The sequence below is a fragment of the Anabrus simplex genome, chromosome 3 (assembly GCF_040414725.1).
Source record: "Anabrus simplex isolate iqAnaSimp1 chromosome 3, ASM4041472v1, whole genome shotgun sequence".
Taxonomy (NCBI): Eukaryota; Metazoa; Arthropoda; class Insecta; order Orthoptera; family Tettigoniidae; genus Anabrus; species Anabrus simplex.
In genome coordinates this window covers 402,224,362-402,243,035 of record NC_090267.1, presented here as the reverse complement: position 1 = coordinate 402,243,035, position 18,674 = coordinate 402,224,362, and the positions used below count along the sequence as shown (strand labels likewise).

Below are 18,674 nucleotides of genomic sequence, written 5' to 3'. Positions count from 1 at the left end.
GTAATACTATTCATCTCAGAGACCCTGAAATCTATGGATTCGAAACTGTTTTTAATTATTTCTATATCTCACCCCACCCCCCCACCCTTTGCTCCCAACCTAAAAGGGGGCTGGATTTTAAAAAAATTCTAGAGTATCACTTTTCAACTCAGCGACCCCGAAAACTATGAATTCGACACTATTCTCGATTATTATTGTAACTACCACCCCCCTGACCTTCTCCCTTAAGGGCGCTAGGGATGGCTTACCCCCCACAGTGATCGTCTCCCGATAGTAAGTGATTCGTGTACCAAGTTTGGTTGAAATTGCTCCATATATAGTAAGATTTTTACACTCGTTCTTCACCCCCTTTCCATCCCCGCCCAAAGGAGTCCTATGAGTGCCTTACACAACAGTATATTTTTTTCCCAGATATTAAGTCTTATTTGTACCTATTTTGGTTGACAGCTATGCCCAAACGTACATGCATAATTTCACTGCTCTAGAATCCTGGAGCTGACGTTGCCATGGTTACGGCAGTTCATTTCTTTATCCGATTCCTAGAGCAGGGGTAGTGTGGTGCCAATATCTCCGTAACGGTTGGTTTTAGGGCCTTAAAACATGGTTTTCGGGCCCGTAGGGCTTACCGAGTTTTGTTCTTTGCGTCAAGAGGATTAAATTGAGCTTTGTCTCGTCCTTATACGACAAATTCGATATTTTGCCTATAATAGTATAAGAGAAAATGGAGGAAAACCGTTTTTCCTATAAAACCCCCGTCTTTTCAAAGATTTTAAAATGATATGCATATCGAAACCTTCCCCGGGGTCAGTATACTCTAAATATGAAGTTTGGTTGAGATCTATCCAGCCGTTTCGACGTGATGGTGGAACAGACAAACAGACAGACAAACAGACAAACAGAAACAATTTTATTTATATAGAAGTTCGTATAACCTTTATTAATACAGACCCAAGGACCTTGTTTACGATTCTGGTAGCTTAGTGGACTGTTCAATGCATAAGAAACCAGTCATTTTTGTTTTATTGCAACATAACTCCGTGCACACACCTCTTATATTTTTCACAGCCAGACACGAACAACAAAACAAGAACACGTCGATGCATGCACCAAATATGCACGATTAGCGTCGTGACGAATAAAAATTATTTATAATTTAATTCATTTCATTTAAATCAAGTAAATTCGTCGTAGTATGCAATAAGATATTGTACGCAACAGCCACTAAAGTGGTAAATGAAGTAGCGTATGGCTTTTAGTGCCGGGAGTGTCGGAGGACATGTTCGGCTCGCCATGTGCAGGTCGTTTGATTTGACGTTCACCGGGTGAGTTGGCCGTGCGCTTAAGGACGCGCAGCTGTGAGCTTGCATCCGGGAAATAGTGGGTTCGATACATACTGTCGGCAGCCCTGAAGATGGTTTTCCGTGGTTTCCCATTTTCACATATTATATAATTTTATTGAAATCAGTTTCAGTCAGGCATGGTAAAAGGTAGTGGATCGCAGGATAGCTAAGACCGGAAGTCCATGGAGACATCAAGTCGCTGGATATTGCGCGATACTTCCTCGCGACCGTGAGAAAAGCTTAGCGTTACCAGAAGTTAGCACATCTCGGAACGTGTAGAAGACGTTGGCCAAGAGGAACATTCAGCCAATGAGAACGCGTGGGTGTGGCAAATATGGAGTCTGGATCGCGCGGAATTAATATCCCAAGTTAACCAACATGGACAATTGCATGAAGAAGATATCGCTATAAAGGAATCAGTTCTGTTAGTTGACGGATTTCCACAGGTCAGAAGGTGAAATATAATGAGGAATACGCTATAGAAATAATCTGAGTAATTTTATGTCATTTGCAGTGTGTTTTATGGTGTGTTTTAATTAATATTAAGTCATTGTGAATGGCAAGCACGCTGATTGGTTGCTCTTTTAAACATGCGGGAATCCCATACCTTCAACGGCGTTAGCCAACCTTCTCTAGCGTCCTAAGCTTTGGAGAACGTCACTCTGATTAAGTGAATCACCGGGAGTGAACGTGGTTCGGTATTGCTCTGATACTTGTGCGTGAATGTTGCCACGTGGATATATATATAACAGTGTATGGTTTTACGACCGAGAAACAGTGCTTTTAGTCGTAAAGTTTACTGAATTAACTGGTGCAGTGCTAAATTGCCGATTTTATTATGGCGCAAAGTTTTACTCCAGATAAATAGACGGTAATAATAGCCGCAGACTGGAAAGTGAAGAAGGAACGCTCAGCTGTATTGCATTTTCGTGCCGGTCGCGTTTCACGAATAACTTTCGAACCGTATCACGAGCCGCTCTAACTAGCTGTATAAAAGAAACCCTTATTGTTGAATTTCAAGTGTGTTTGTTTGTCAGTAATGTTAGCTTAGTTCATAGCTAACAAGGGTTTGTTCGACACGTGTGAATCGAGCGGTGAAGAGACATTCACCTAAAGTCTTCTGTGTTGCAGTGTACAGGAACTTTTATCAAGAAGACGGCACCGCCCATAGAATAAAGAAGATTGTTTCCATGTGTTAAAGCAGTGATCAACATGGAGTAGAACACCACAATGGCAGGGATGTGAACCGTTTCCAAAGTCCAGAGAGTCGTCCAAGATAAGACGCATGTTTTTTTTATATTAGATGGCATGTTATATGAATTATGTTTAAATACTAGTGAAGGTAGTGTAGGGATTTTTCTTTAACGTGAATGTTGCCTGACGGCATGTGTTTATTTTACATTTGTAGTGCTGTAAATACTGATAAAAGAGGAAGCTTGATTTCTTTATTTTTATTTTACTTTACGATTAGTTAGATGGGATACTGAGGGAGTTGTTAGGATTTATTTTGTTGTATCTATATGCATGATAATTAGCTTAGCATTATTCTGATTTCTTTGTATATTAGAGATAGGAAGATTAGATTGGCAAGATCATCCACTTTCCGAGTTAAACACTTGCTACGTTGAGAGTAAATTCAATTTAATTTTGGTCATTTAGAAAGTTAGTAACAGTTAGATTGCATGACGCATGGTATTTCAGGAGCTGACATGTGTGGAGCTGTATCGCAACGTTGAATGAGAAGGAAGTCTTCCAATGTAGGTTGGAAACTGTTTCGCACAATGATTTGTATGGGAATCGAACCTGGTTTCATAATGGGAAAGGCTGATGAGATTGTAAAAAATATCAGAGGTTTTAATGCATGCTGATTTATGAAGTTGGTTATGCGGGCCGATTGCATGCCTGATGAAGTGAAAAGAATGATGTGCAGTGAATATGACCCTGCTATTGTATTCTGAGAGAATATTAGGAATCGGAATTGACGGGAAATTGATGCCAGACCAGCGAGTCTGATGTGTGTGATAAATTATTGTAGCATGCTAGTAAGAAGCAAGATTGTATGTGAGTTTCCGTGCAGTTGAGGAAATATGAGATCGACTTACAGGTTTACTTATCAGCCGTGTTTACATAGATAGCGTGAAAGATGTTATTTCCGTGATACAATCTTGGCGAACAATAACCAAGCCTCAGTGCAGTATTGAGTTTTAACATTTCCTTTCAGCCCACAGCACAGCAGGAAATATGTGATGGATGAACGCGCTTTTGGGTGCCCAAATGCAGCAGAAGAATGCAATGTTGCCCATTACTTTCCACATGTTCAATAAATGATAATAAGATGTTTTCTCTTACAGGATGGCGTTTTGTGATATTTCATGTTGTCTGGATATGTTGTATTGTTGTTTAATGGGGAACAGCCCGAGTGCTGAGTAATATTGGTCGTCAATCTAGTTCTCACTAGATCTTTTGGTGAACCCCGTTTCACGTCGAGTCAGTGTAGTATGTAAGATTTCCTTTTTTTATCCGATGTATATATGTGAGATACTTTGCTTATTTTGTGTTCATTGTAAATATAGAGTAGGGAAATGCCACTAGTATTTTTCAAAATTCATATCGTGTCCCTTTGCGTTTTAATTTTCTTTTTATGTTAACTTCGCGACGACTCTCCGAAATTAAAAACCGTATCAATGTGATACTAAACATCGTGCTACTCCATGCGAATCGAATACGTATTTGTATACGCATACGTATACTATCATAAATAATGAACTTTGGACAATCGTGTGATTTTTTAAAGTTCACGAGTATTCAACGTTGTGCTTGAACTTTCATTTTAAATTTAATTATTTAAAGAAACAGCGTTTTAATGCCCAGTTCCGATGTATATATGTGAGATACTTTGCTTATTTTGTGTTCATTGTAAATATAGAGTAGGGAAATGCCACTAGTATTTTTCAAAATTCATATCGTGTCCCTTTGCGTTTTAATTTTCGTTTTATGTTAACTTCGCGACGACTCTCCGAAATTAAAAACCGTATCAATGTGATACTAAACATCGTGCTACTCCATGCGAATCGAATACGTATTTGTATACGCATACGTATACTATCATAAATAATGAACTTTGGACAATCGTGTGATTTTTTAAAGTTCACAAGTATTCAACGTTGTGCTTGAACTTTCATTTTAAATTTAATTATTTAAAGAAACAGCGTTTTAATGCCCAGTTCTTTTCAATTTTTGAGATAATCTTACTATCATTTTATTATTTGATTTTCTTGTTTTATGTTAGTATGATTCGGGGTTATTTTGTGAATAAACTCATCCTACTCCATATTATTGTTTCTCATTCGAGTTATACCTCCATTTTCCTGTCATTTACTTATAATTAAGTTAGAAACTTCGACTTTTAGACTTGCCCATCGACAACCAACCCACTTCTCTGCCCAAACCTGAGTTAGTCGGATGTTTATACAGGAATGGAGAAATCGTCCTAGAGGGTTACTACCCCTGGGTACGGTACACTGTGTCGGTGCGATTTGAAATAAACTGTAAAAAATGAAATAAAACAATCCGACTGAATTAATGAAGTTCCTTTCATTTGAAGGTATTTGGGATAAAATGAGAGTACTACTAAGTAGTATTGTAGTGTACTAGTATATTAATTACCTTTATTGTCGCGTTATATTTGTGTACTATCCTAGACAATATTTCTTTTCCTTCATTTGTTTGCATATAATAAGTGAATTTATTTTTTCCTTTTCTTTTCATTTTTCCGTGAAGTATGGGAAAGAAGTTCAAGTCTACGAACTGTGGGTGTGGCCAGGCATTAAGGAGTATGAGAGAGGAGTTGGAGAGATTGTGGGAGATAATCAGCATTCTCTCTGAAGACACGAAAGAAGGTAGGCCTCCCTCAAACAATGTCCAAGACACAGTCGTGTAAAAGAGGGAAGGAAAGGGGGAATTGTGGAAGTCAGGTGGTCTAATGTTCTAAAGGAAAGGATATTGCAGACTAAGGGCTCTATTCAGGATCAGAATTCAGGACAGGTATATGTGAGAAATCGGTACGAGTCACTGCAGGTGGAACAACAGAGGGAAGATGAGGAACAGGGAACTGTTGCTGAGAAGTGTGGAAGTAGGAGGAAGGGAAAAGGTAGGAAAGCGAATGCTGATAGCTGCATGATCCAAACAGCACAGCCACTCGCTTGGGCATTTCAACCTGAAGGGGTCTTAAACACAGTCTCTTTCTTCCTCTTTACCCCCCTCTTCCGTCAGATCCTGCACAGGATTTCCATAGCAATGCATTTCTCGATTATTGTTTCATAACTAGGAGCTAGCAGTACTACAGACAACGGTTCAATAACTTAAGCCCGCATATGTTCTACCTACCAACCATCAGAATTATCTGGGACTCGAAAGCATTCCAGAAAAGAGCTTTGTTTTTTCGCAAGGAATGTGAATCTCAGGAGTGGTGAATTGAGTTTGGAACTAAAAGCAGTAAGTACGTGAACTTCAAGGAAATAGTAATTTATAAGACAGAAGGGAAAAGGCAGTAATTACAACAACAATAATAATAATAATAATAATTATTATTATTATTATTATTATTATTATTATTATTATTATTATTATTATTATTATTATTATTATGCCGGGCTGAGTGGCCTTCTGACCCCAACTTGGCAGGGTCGATCCTGGCTCAGTCCGGTGGTATTTGAAGGTGCTCAAGTACGGCTGCCTCGTGTCAGTAGATTTACTGGCACGTGAAAGAACTTCTGCGGGACTAAATTCCGACACCTCGTCGTCTCAGAAAACCGTAAAAGTAGTTAGTGGGACATAAATAAAAGAATATTATTATTATTATTATTATTATTATTATTATTATTATTATTATTATTATTATTATTATTATTATTATTATTATTATTATTATTATTATAGCACCATCTTGAAGGTCTGCTTTCCAATTTTCCAATTTCGATCAGGGGATTGTGCAGATGTCAAGCAATGAATGCGGAATTCTGGACGATTCCTTTAATTTTGAGTGACAATGACACCAGAGATAATTAACTTGCCTACAACGATGTGAAGTGCCAGGAGAATTATTGCCCTTCGAACGTTGACTGCATCAGCCGCGATTGAACTCACGAGCTTAGAATCATGAGTCGGTAACTCTATTACCGACCTACCAAGGCGGCTACGTTGACTAACTATCAAGTTCATGAGATATGCCTGCAAATTCAAGTTGCTCCAAGCGACAACATTGAAATTAAAGGTCAGTTCTTGAGGTTTTGCTTTCAGGCATAGCTGATAGATCCGTGCCTAGCAAAGAGATGAGAATTCCACTTCTGAAGAAGTGCATGGCACTGGAATTTAGTCTTCCTACATCACAAGTCCAGGTGGCAGGTTCCCTAATAATTGTTTATCTAGCGTTTTCTTTAAAAAAATCAGAGAAATTCGACATTTATCGAACATTTCCCCTGATAATTATAATGTATTCCAAACTCTCACTCCTCGTCCTATAAATGAATATTTGCCCCAATCTGTCCTCTTGAATTCCAACTTTATCTTCATATTACGATCTTTCTACTCGTAAAACCGCCGCTGAAGCTTATTAGTAGAGCGCGGATTTCCATGCAAATTCATGTTTTTAAATAAGCTGGTTACACCTCTCAAACTTTGCACGCATTCCTTTTATGGCTTAACTATTCCAAATAACCGTTATTTTTTCTTGCATGCCTGCATGTTTTGGCCTTTCTAAGAGAAAATTCATGCATAATGCATATTTTGAGGATTTTGGATTTAGTAGAGAAAATTTGGACGTTTAATATTGCATATATGACCTTTCCTGTGACTTTGCCTCATATATAATGTTAACTTGCATGATTGTGCCTTTTATGAATGTTGGTCTGCACAATTTGGGGATATTTTTCCACGTTATACAGTATGTCTATTTCTGAGTGACGGAGAGAATGTATTCCTGGCATCCTATGTGACAACCAAAGTTAGTACACAAGGTAGACGTCCTATAATCAAATTAACCAAACACTTATCTGTTGCTTAAGTAAACATTGACATAAGCAGAAAGGCCACACGTCGATTTCTGTAAATCATAGGAATAAGCTGTCCTAGTTATAAACTAGGTACTATAAATCTAACCGTAAATTGTGCATTACTCATTGACGACTTATTTTTTCGTCTAAGTTAGACGAACAAAACATAACTTTTATCGCACTTCTGGGATGTCGCGTTACTGAGCTTACAGACCTTGGTTTTTCACTGAATCCTCTCCCGTTGTTATCCTGGATCACTCATAACACGTCTTTGTCATCGCAGCAGGCAATCGTTACTAGTTATTGTAATTTGTTCTCTTGAATTCCAATTTTATCTCCATATTACGATATTTCTTACTCGTAAAAACTCCGCTCAAGCTTATTAGTAGAGCCCGGATTTCCATGCAAATTCATGTCTGCCATCATTTCACGGAGAAGTAGCTGCGGCAGCTAGAGCTAAAATGAACAAATTGATCCGTTTAAAACCTGATTTTGAATTCGTCAAGCTTATAAAAGACGCATTGTGTTGAAAATGCAAAAGACGTACAATTCGACATCATTTTTTCCCAAATAATAATATTAATTTCGTGTGGCTATTTCTAGTCGAGTGCAGCCCTTGTGAGGGTGACCCTCCGATGAAGGTGGGCGGCATCTGCCATGTATAGGTAACTGCGTGTTATTGTGGTGGAGGATAGCGTTATGTGTGGTGTGTGAGTTGCAGGAATGTTGAGGACAGCACAAACACCCATCCCCCGGGCCATTGGATATAATCAATGGAGGTTAAAATCCCCGACCTGTTCGGGAATCGAACCGGGACCATCTAAACCGAAGGCCAGTACGCTGACCATTCAGCCAACGAGTCGGACTTTCTCCCAAATGGCTTCATTTAAGTATGCACCTGTCATTTCTTGTGACGTGAAAAGATCATTTTCTGTGCTTAAGAATGTGCTGACCGGGCGAGTTGGCCGTGCGCGTAGAGCCGCGCGGCTGTGAGCTTGCATCCGGGAGATAGTAGGTTCGAATCCCACTATCGGCAGCCCTGAAGATGGTTTTCCGTGGTTTCCCATGTTCACACCAGGCAAATGCTGGGGCTGTACCTTAATTAAGGCCACGGCCGCTTCCTTCTAACTCCTAGGCCATTCCTATCCCATCGTCGCCGTAAGACCTATCTGTGTCGGTGCGACGTAAAGCCCCTAGCAAAGAAAACGAATGTGCTAACAGATGAACGGATGAGATTAAATCAACACAATTTGAACAAGTTAGCTGTTGTACAATGTTTCAAAAGGAACTGAATTTTGATAGTGCATATTTTCAGTTTATTGTGTATGTTTTGCCATATGATAGTGCAAGAATGCATCCATATTTTGAGATTTGATAGTGCATGGAAATTCGGGCTCTACTTATTAGTGTACTATGGTCATTCCACGCCATCTCTCCATTGACAGCTCGAAACATACCACATAGTCGAACATCTCGTCTCCTTACTCAGTCTTCCCAGCCCAAAGTTCTCAAAATTTTTGTAACATTGCTCCTTTGTTGGAAATCATGAATAATAGATCGTGCTGCTTACTTTTGGATTTTTAAAACAGAAGTTGATAGGTACTTCTTCTGATTATTATTATTATTATTATTATTATTATTATTATTATTATTATTATTATTATTATTATTATTATTATTATTATTATTCCGATGCCGTCTCCTCGTGCAGTGTTGGTGGGCATCACGGTATGATTGTTCCTATTTGGTGTATTATTATTTTTATTATTATTTTAAGAGTCTGGGAATAATACAGTCCTTAGGTTCGATAAGTTGTTTCCTGAAAGTACTATTTGTCATATTGCTCTAGTGGACTAGAAACCTAAGGCAACAACTGTTTGTCACAAGGTCCTGAATTCGAACGGTTGGTCAGTTACAGAATTTTCATATCACGCATGAATAATAATTAGCTGGTCACTTACGACTTTTTAATTAAATCCTGAATCTCTTATTATCTGTTATTTGTCTAATTTTCAGCTCCCATTCTCGCGAGACCAGATGGCAGAATTGTGGGTGGCGAATTGGCAGATATCAAGGATATCCCGTATCAGGTAATCGACTAGAAACTGGAATTTATTAATTAATAAAATTCTCATTGTCTTGATTTCCATATTTTTATTGCCAGAAAATCGAATCGAGGTACATTCGGTTGTTGATAACGCACACTGTGATGTTTACTTCATGTGAATATTATTCTCGTGAAGAGGTCAATACCATCACATCAATTTCACTATCACAGGTTGCTCATTCATCTTCAATTTAATTGGTTTCTCATTAAAATAGTATTGACTGGTGTCAAAGTCAAAGTTTTTGAAATAACACCCTAGTAGCCTTAGTTATAACCCTAATTCTCCCACGAAGGGTTCAAATCCTGATATGAAGTTTTGGAATCTGATAGTATTTAGCCTCCTGAAGGTAAATGAGAAGAGATGTGATCTCTAATCCCACACTAATAAGAAGAATTTCTAGAGTGGTGGATGCGATATTTTCTAGCATTCCACATAGTTCAAATGTCAATACCTATGTGTAAATTCTCTCAAATCTTGGAGATTTTAGCGTTTGAGTTCCCAACTACTAATTAGAAGCCGTCATGTAAGCCATCATTCAGAAATGTGTTCTTGTGGCATGGCTCCATGAAGTGAGGTGCACAGGTGTGAATTGAACCGCTAAAATTATCTAAAATCAGAGCCCTTTCAAGAAAATTTTCAAATAGAACTGGTATTAATTTCGGCAGCCCTGAAGATGGTTTTCCGTGGTTTCCCATTTTCACACCAGGCATATGCTGGGGCTGTACGTTAATTAAGGCCACGGCCGCTTCCTTCCCATACCTAGGCCTTTCCTGTACCATCGTCGTCATAAGACCTATTTGTGTCGGTGCGACGTAAAGCAAACAGAAAAAAATTATTGATTTTGTATCCATGTAGATCAGCCTCTCAGAAACTCAACACTATAGACACCCGAATAATTTTAACGAAGATGACGACTGGGCTGAGACCATGGTTACGCTCCATAGTTAACTCTTGAACTTCTTTCTACTTGACTCTGGAGGTCCTGGAACGAACTACATTTCTAACACAGTCTTTCTATCTTGAGTCTATTGAATGACAATAGCCACAAAGGGCTTTGTCATTGCTCTGACGAGGATTCTGGTTGTAGGTTTGAAACTTGACAGCGTACTGTATAATAATTACTAAACAACCTAACATCCCCAAAGTTACATAATTATAATTAATAATATGAAAAATTTCGCACAATGTGCATTTATTTCTTACATAAACTTGTAAAAGAGTTTTGTCTTTTGTTGCACAGTATCAGATGATATCGGTCACAGTACCCTCAACATAATTTACACTTGCAGTTATAGTCCGGTTCATGGAATTTATCTGTTACGCATATCCGATGATGGAAGCCGTGTACGGCATATCTTGTCACACATGACGTAGGTCATATCTGGCTTGTGCCCATTCCATATATATCATCGCATCCGTTGAATAACACTGTAGCCAAATCTCTTGTCTCTTCTTTTCGAGTTCTTGCAGTACATCCAAGTAGGCTTTAGTAGCAGGTAGAAGCAGTTCGAGGCGGAGGTCTTCGATGAAAAATTGCTTTCTTGCCAGTGCATATATAAGTTGGGATAATGTGTACTTTGACAGACATAGTGCTCTTTTGAGGAGATTGGCTTTGACTTTTTCTATGTCTTAGAAATTTTTCTCCTTTAGGCGTGTCCAGATGGTTTCCAGTCCAAATGTTATGATGGGAGCAATTTTTAAGCGAAACAGTGTGATAAGCTGTGGGCAGAGATAGTTTTCCTAGGTACTTTATGCTATTAATTGCCGTCTTTGCTACGATGGTTCGTTCTTTAATGTGAAGATCGTAGACATTTCCACTCGTCTGAAGTGTGATTCCTAAGTATTTGAAATACGGTACTTTCTTCATAGGAGTATTCATATACATGATGACGTCATTTGCTGATAGTCTGCCTCCTCTTCTGAATGTCATTTTTACAGTTTTGCTACTATTTATAGTAAGCTCATTCTTTTCTGCCTATGTTGTAAGTTTGCTGAAGGCTGTTCGAATGTTTTCCAAGTTTTGTGATACAATGACCATGTCGTCTGCGTAGGTGTAGGCGTAGGCGCGTCCTAGGTGGCGGATAGGAGGGTCCTGACCGGCTTGCCGGCGGACTTGAGGGAAATAAAATACCTCTCGCGGACCAAACACACTACCCCCTGTGGGTGGGGGACGCAGATGAAGAATACACCCACGGTATCCCCTGCCTGTCGTGAGAGGCGACTAAAAGGGGCGACCAAGGGATGATTAAATTGGAACCATGAAACTGCTTTTGATTCGTGCCATCACGCGGGGAACACCATGGGTTGCCTGTACTTGCGAGTTGTACCACTATGTTCGGTACGAAATGGGTTTGTGATTAGTAGCAGCAGAGAGTTGGTTCCCCTGTGGGTTTTCCAGTACCCGTGCGTCGTACCCATGTGTGCAATACCGCGGGTCTGGGCGTAGCCTGTGAGTTGTACCACTATATGAGCGACACCGTGGGTCTGCGTTGCCTTTGATTAGTATCCACTATGTGAGGAACACTACGGAGCCCGTAGAAACCAGGTGGGAACAATGGTGGGAGGGCACTCGGGATGAGGAGATAAAGGCTAATTTAAGAATAAAATCGATGGATGAAGCTGTTTGCATAAACCGGCTTCGGTGGTGGAGTCATGTGAGGCGAATGGAAGAGGATAGGTTACCTAGGAGAATAATGCACTCTGTTATGGAGGGTAAGAGAAGTAGAGGAAGATCAAAACGACAATGGTTAGACTCAGTTTCTAATGATTTAAAGATAAGAGGTATAGAACTAAATGAGGCCACAGCACTAGTTGCAAATAGAGGATTGTGGCGACGTTTAGTAGGCCTAAATTCGATGATGATGATGATGATGATGATGATGATGATGATGATGATGATGTTTGTTGTTTAAAGGGGCCTAACATCGAGGTCATCGGCCCCTAATGGTACGAAATGAAAGAACAAAAATGTCAAATTCATCCACTGACCAAAAAATAATAATAATGATATGAAGAATGAATGGATGGACATGAACCCCACAAAAAAAGAGGAAACAAACAAACAAAATACAGTGGATCAGACTCATACAAAGATCATACATAATTGATTACTGGCCAACGGACCACTCATAAAGCACGATGATGCTTGATGTCTAAAGGGGTGCAAAATCCATGTCTAAGGCCCCACAGAATGGTACATGTCGCGAGTAAAGTAGAACCATGGTACTTGTCATGTTGCGGTACTAATCAAAAGTAGCGAAACTCACGGTGTTCCACACAAGACGGTACTACTCACAAGTAATGTACTTCGTACAGGTAACGCAGACCTATGGTGTTTCGCACACAATGGCGCCACTCATAGCCAACGCAAACCAATGAGTTTCCTCACCTAGGTGTACTAGGCACGGATGCCGGCTATTTCCAACTCTCGCATTAAAATCGACCATTAGCACTGTTCTATCCTTGCTATTGACCCTGACCACGATGTCACTCAATGCTTCATAAAACTTGTCTACTTCATCCTCATCTGCACCCTCACATGGTCATAATTCTTCCAACTGAGAAATCTACCCACATCATTCGCTCATTTACGTGCCTAACAGGAACTATGTTTCGTGCAATGGTATTCCTGATAAACAGCCCTACCCCAGACTCTGCCCTTCCCTTTCTAACACCCGTCAAGTACATTTTATAATCTTCTATCTCTTCCTCGCTATCTCCCCTTACTCGAATATCACTTACTCCTAGCACATCCAGATGCATCCTCTTTGTTGACTCAGCTAGTTTTACTTTCTTTCTTCCATAATCCCCATTAATATTTATAGCTCCCCATTGAATTCCATTTCGGTCGCCAAGTTGTTTCCAAGGAGTCCCTCGCCTGCCAAATGGGATTGGGACTCCGTTACTCCCATAGGTCCGAGGCTTGCTTAAAATGTTCTGAGCTCGGTAAATTCATGAAGCAGGATGCTGCCCTACTTGCACATAGTCCAAGTGAGGATCTCTCCTGTAACGGGTTATGGATCACCGGCAGATCGTATAGCCCTAGCCGCCTGCGCACAAGTAGGGCCATGACTCAGAATATGTCCGAGATGCCCACTCCCATTCCATAGCAACTGGCATCCCGACTCTCAGGACCACTTACTAGGCCACTCAGCCGTTGCCCATGGTTGACGAAGTAGGACGTGACTATAGTAACCCACACCATGGGCCATGAACTATTTGATTGTTTGACAGGATATTTTGTATCAATCTTGTTACTTGGTTCTTTCCAACGATTGTTCTAATTTCTCCATTATAAGTTTTCTATTTAACAAGTCAAAGGCTTTTGTGAAATCTATAAATATTGCATGAAGTTTCCCTCTTGGGAATTCCAACGCTGTTTCTATGTCTTTCTGCAAGCAACTTACTGCTTGGATTGTGGATTTCTGTTTGGTTACATTATTATAACAAAAGGAATACAGTAGTTAGTAATTCCAGTAGTGGCTGAGTGAGGCTGCTGTATATCAGTAGTGTAGATACAGCATGGCGCACTCCAGAGCAACGTGACCAGGGAAGCTGAACTGTCAATATTATTGAACAGAATATTGTACTACACGAATCTGAGGCTGCTATATCGATTGGATTGGAAACATTAAATTATACTCCAGGCCAGTTCACAAGGAGGGTTGGACAAGGTCTTGGACGCATGACAATCCCACAGGATGACCGATATCTGACCATCTGTGCATTGCGGCGTCGTTCAGCAACTGCCAGAGAACTGCAACAAGTCCCCTGGAGGAGCACTGGAGTCACAGGATCTGACCAGACAGTAAGGAACAGGTTAAGAGAAGTATCCTTATGATCCAGACGTCCTGTTCAAGTGTCCCGTTAACGCAGCAACATCGCGCAGCTCGCCTTCTGTTTGCCCGTACCCACGTCAACTGGCAACTTCGCCAATGAAGACCTGTGTTGCTCAAAGGCGAATCCAGATTCCCCCTGACTCAGCGTGATGGACGTCAACGTGTATGGAGACACCGTGGTGAGCAGTACATGCCAAATGTTTTCCAGGAAGGCGACCGATTCTGACAAGGTTCTGTGATAATGTGGAGTGGCATCAGTATTGATGGCCGTACGAATCTTGTCTTCGTCCGTGGTAATCTTATCGCTGCGGGGTACATCGAGCAGATACTGCTACAGCATGTATTGGTTGCTGCATACGATGTTGGCCCGGAAATCGTACTCATGTACGACAATGCCAGGACTCATGTACCGCGCATCACCAGAGACGTCTTACGACAACTGAACATTCAAGCGGTGGAATGGCCAGCAGTGAGACCCGACCTTAATCCCATCGAACATGTGTGGGATAGGCTTGACAGAAGAGTTTATGGGAGTCCTGTTCCACCAAAGACTCGCCAAGACCTCGAACAGGCTCTCATTGAACAAAGGGACCTGATACCGCAACCTGACCTCCGCCGACTTATATACGGAGCATGCCACGTAGGTGCCAAGCTATGATAAATAATCGTAGAGGACATACACCTTACTCAAGCTCTCCAACTGTGATAAAAAAAATCCACCCTGGAGGACTGTTATCACTTTGTTTTCGCCCCTATTCGGACATTTCCCTTTATGTTCCGAACATGAACGCGAATCTATCGATGTTCTTTTGTATATTTCAACGATAAAGAATAAATGTTTAGCTGGTGATATACCTCGGTGTGAGGTATTGTTTCGTGGACCATAGCATACGTACAAAAACATGTTCCCCCATTTTTTGAACTGTGCAATACTGTATTAGTACAGATCAGCACATTCATTTACATTGTATGATGGATAATTCTTCAATTACATAGAAATTTAGTGTAAAATTGTATTTAACACTTCAATGTTTTTCTTCAAATGTAAATCGGTTATACGTATTTAAAACATGGCAATACGTTCTAAATTACAATGTTACCTATTAGACAAGGTATACCTAATTTGTGCAAGAAATAACAGCAGATCTACTAAAAGTGCGCATTTGAAACATTAAAAACAGACTAACAGATTACAAAGAAAACCACCGCAGAAAGTCTCTGAAAATGTATATTGATATTTTGGCACGAAAAAGAACTCCTGCGGGACTATATTCTGGCATATCGGCGTCTCCGAAAGCCGTAAAAGTAGAAAATGTTTATAGACGCTTTTAAGGCAGAAAAAGTAATGCTACTCATCAAAGATTGCAGCAGGTGGAAAATATGAATCTAATTTTAATTCGAAAGACTTTCACTCTCTGGGTTATTTATTATATACATGCCAGATTTTCCTCCCTCACAATTGACTCTTGCAAATTATCTTCATTGAAATATATCACTCCTTACCATATATTTCTTGTATAGCTCCCAATTTATTTCACAGGTCTCCCTACAGTTCAATGGACAGCATGGATGTGGAGCTTCCATCATCAGTAACGAATGGGCCATCACAGCTGCGCATTGTGTGAAAGGGTAAGTTCCACTGTAACTTGGATTGTGTTCAAAGGACAATTGTGTGCTCGAATGCTAGAAGGAGCTAACCCACAAATTGTTTTTAAAAAATGAGTCATTGACATATTTTGAAATTACTGTTATATGTTTATTATTCCACAATATATGAATAATTATCCGCTTTTACTCTCCCACTGTACGAAAGGAAGATTGTGGAATATCTGCGAATCGTAATATTACGGTGCTAATGGGAGCTTAGCCAAGCGGTAACATTACGTCAGCTAGTGGTAGCCAATAGCACACGCGCTTGCAGTCTCAGGTTATAGTGTTGACATCATGGCTGACAGTGCAGATAATTCTGTGACTAGTAGTTGTGAGAGATCTAGAAAACGTGCCAGAAATGAAGAAAGAAAACTACTCTCGATTGGCTGGCTGGTTGGGAGGAAAGTTGAGGTTTTGGAAAGATGTACTGGCCGACCTCGGAAACACGGAACATCAACAGATTTCAACCCCTTCACAGCTTACACTTATAAAATGCGGTGTGCTTGTATCCTGTTGGCAGAAATATTGCTGCTGCAAAATACAAGGGTGCCGGCCCCGTGGTGTAGGGGTAACGTGCCTGCCTCTTACCCGGAGGCCCCGGGCTAAATTCCCGGCCAGGTCAGGGATTTTTACCTAGACCTGATGGCTGGTTCGAGGTCCACTCAGCCTACGTGACTAGAATTGAGGAGCTACCTGACAATGAGATAGCGTCTCCGGTCTAGAAAGCTACGAATAACGGCCGAGAGGATTCGTCGTGCTCACCACACGACACCTCGTAATCTGCAGGCCTTCGGGCTGAGCAGTGGTCGCTTGGTAGGCCAAGGCCCTTCAAGGGCTGCAATGCCATGGGGTTTGGTTTGGTTTTTTGAAAAATACAAGGACTTTATATCCCTGCTCACTTTCATCCTTGAAAACCATCATATCCTGTACCGTGCTCTTCGACCAGACACACAAGGTGCTAACAGCGAGGAGGAGGAGGAGGAGGAGGAGATGGAGGAGGATCCAGACGGCTGCTTAGAATCACTGTAACATGAACCACAAATACTATTAGTAAACCTTAAATGTAACAAGAAATTTATGTTGAAGTAAATCTGAACCTAACCGTATTTTCAAATTGGACTGTTGTAAAAGTAATCCAGTTTTTAAATTTCAGTTTTCAGTTTTGGCGATACGGATATGACCTTTTTCAGATAAATAATGGATATAAGAAGACGATTTTAATTTTACTATATTTGTTGTACTATAAATAATTGTTTATGAACCAAAAAGATAACTGTTAATGTGCTCAGTGTCATGCGATAAAGACAAACGCAAAATCCAAAATCTCTCGGTTCCATGTCTGTTTGGGTTACCTCCCTCTCGCATTCTAGCACTCAATTAATGTGAACATGATGACTGGAAGGAGTGTACGAAAGGTGAAGTACAAAACTAAAGTATACAAAGCTGCAAATTCTGTAAGAATGCAGTTTGCCATTTAAAACATATACCAAACTAGAAGACGAATTTTAAGACATTTCATGTATAGGTTATTTACTTATCTTTCACATTTGAATTATAGTATATCCATGAATACAAACTATACCGCGGTAACGCTATATCTCAAATTCATTTAGGGTCCAGGCTTCCACTCCATTATACAGCACGGAGAACATTAAGAATCACAATTATAACTTGGTTGAGTAGACTGAGATGTATTTTTTTAAAATAGACACTACCTTTTTGATGTGATTCGTAATTTTTCAATTTATTCTAGTTTTCGCTGAGTATAGTAGTCCCTTATGAAGTACTATCTGGCTGATCATATCACTTGCTGTTTTAGTCGCAAATTTGCTTCTCTTCTTCTTTTGTCTCACCCTCTTTTGGGTACGTTGAATCAATCATTTCTCTGTGTGTTGTTCATTTCTTATTGCTCAGTATTTCTTCATTCTTTCTGATCTTCGCTTCCTCTCATCTACCGAGATAATAGGTTTGGTTCCTGATGTAGAGAGTTGTCTTGCAGCCTTATATCATCTTCTTTATTTATTTATTTATTTATTTATTACCTCAGCTAATAGTGAATTTTCTGTAATTTTTAACTTTACTAGAAATATTTCAGTTTCTCTAAACCAGTTGGGTTTTGTTTCGCGGTAACGGAAGAAGTCAAAGATTTGTTTGCTTAAGAGTTCATGCAAATTTGATTATTACAGTAACTTTTATTTTAATAGCATTAATCTTCACACATGCGGGAATAACTGAATGTCGTCTTCTTTTATCTTCTTTAGAGTAGCTGTTGATAACATGCAAGTGCGAGCTGGGTCCTCATTCCACGCCAGTGGAGGGTCACTGCACCAGGTCTCAGAAATGCATTACCACTCCAATTACGGTAAACCTTACAGAATGGACTACGACATAGCCGTTATAAAGGTGAGACAATTAGGCACTGATACATTTGTGAGGCCACTTTATTATAACTTCACTGTAAAAAAATATATGCATATTTCTTCGCAAACACAGAAAAGTATAGAATCATGGATATGCTTTTGGGCTATTTTTAGTTAAATAAATTATCTGTCCTGCAATTAGGGTGACCATTTATATCCGGAATGCAGCTTCAATTTCAATGGTTTAAAAACTTCAAAAAATGATAATTTAATATTTAATGCTGTTATCTTCTTTTTTCCAGGGTTAGTGGGGTAGGAATGTAAATCA

General features: G+C 39.9%; 1 protein-coding gene across 2 annotated transcripts in view; it reads left to right on the top strand.

The window, feature by feature from the left end:
- The window catches only part of LOC136866435 (trypsin-7), a 48,265-nt gene that overhangs the window by 11,044 nt on the left and 18,547 nt on the right, over window positions 1-18,674 (top strand). The window contains exons 2-5 of one of the 2 annotated variants that reach the window (XM_067143371.2): window positions 5,121-5,239; window positions 9,407-9,480; window positions 15,877-15,965; window positions 18,248-18,389. In XM_067143371.2, the coding sequence (XP_066999472.1) occupies window positions 5,122-5,239; window positions 9,407-9,480; window positions 15,877-15,965; window positions 18,248-18,389 (423 nt within the window). In that variant the 5' untranslated portion in view covers window position 5,121. The remainder of the gene's footprint in view (window positions 1-5,120; window positions 5,240-9,406; window positions 9,481-15,876; window positions 15,966-18,247; window positions 18,390-18,674) is intronic. The other variant, XM_067143372.2, reaches the window with a different exon arrangement.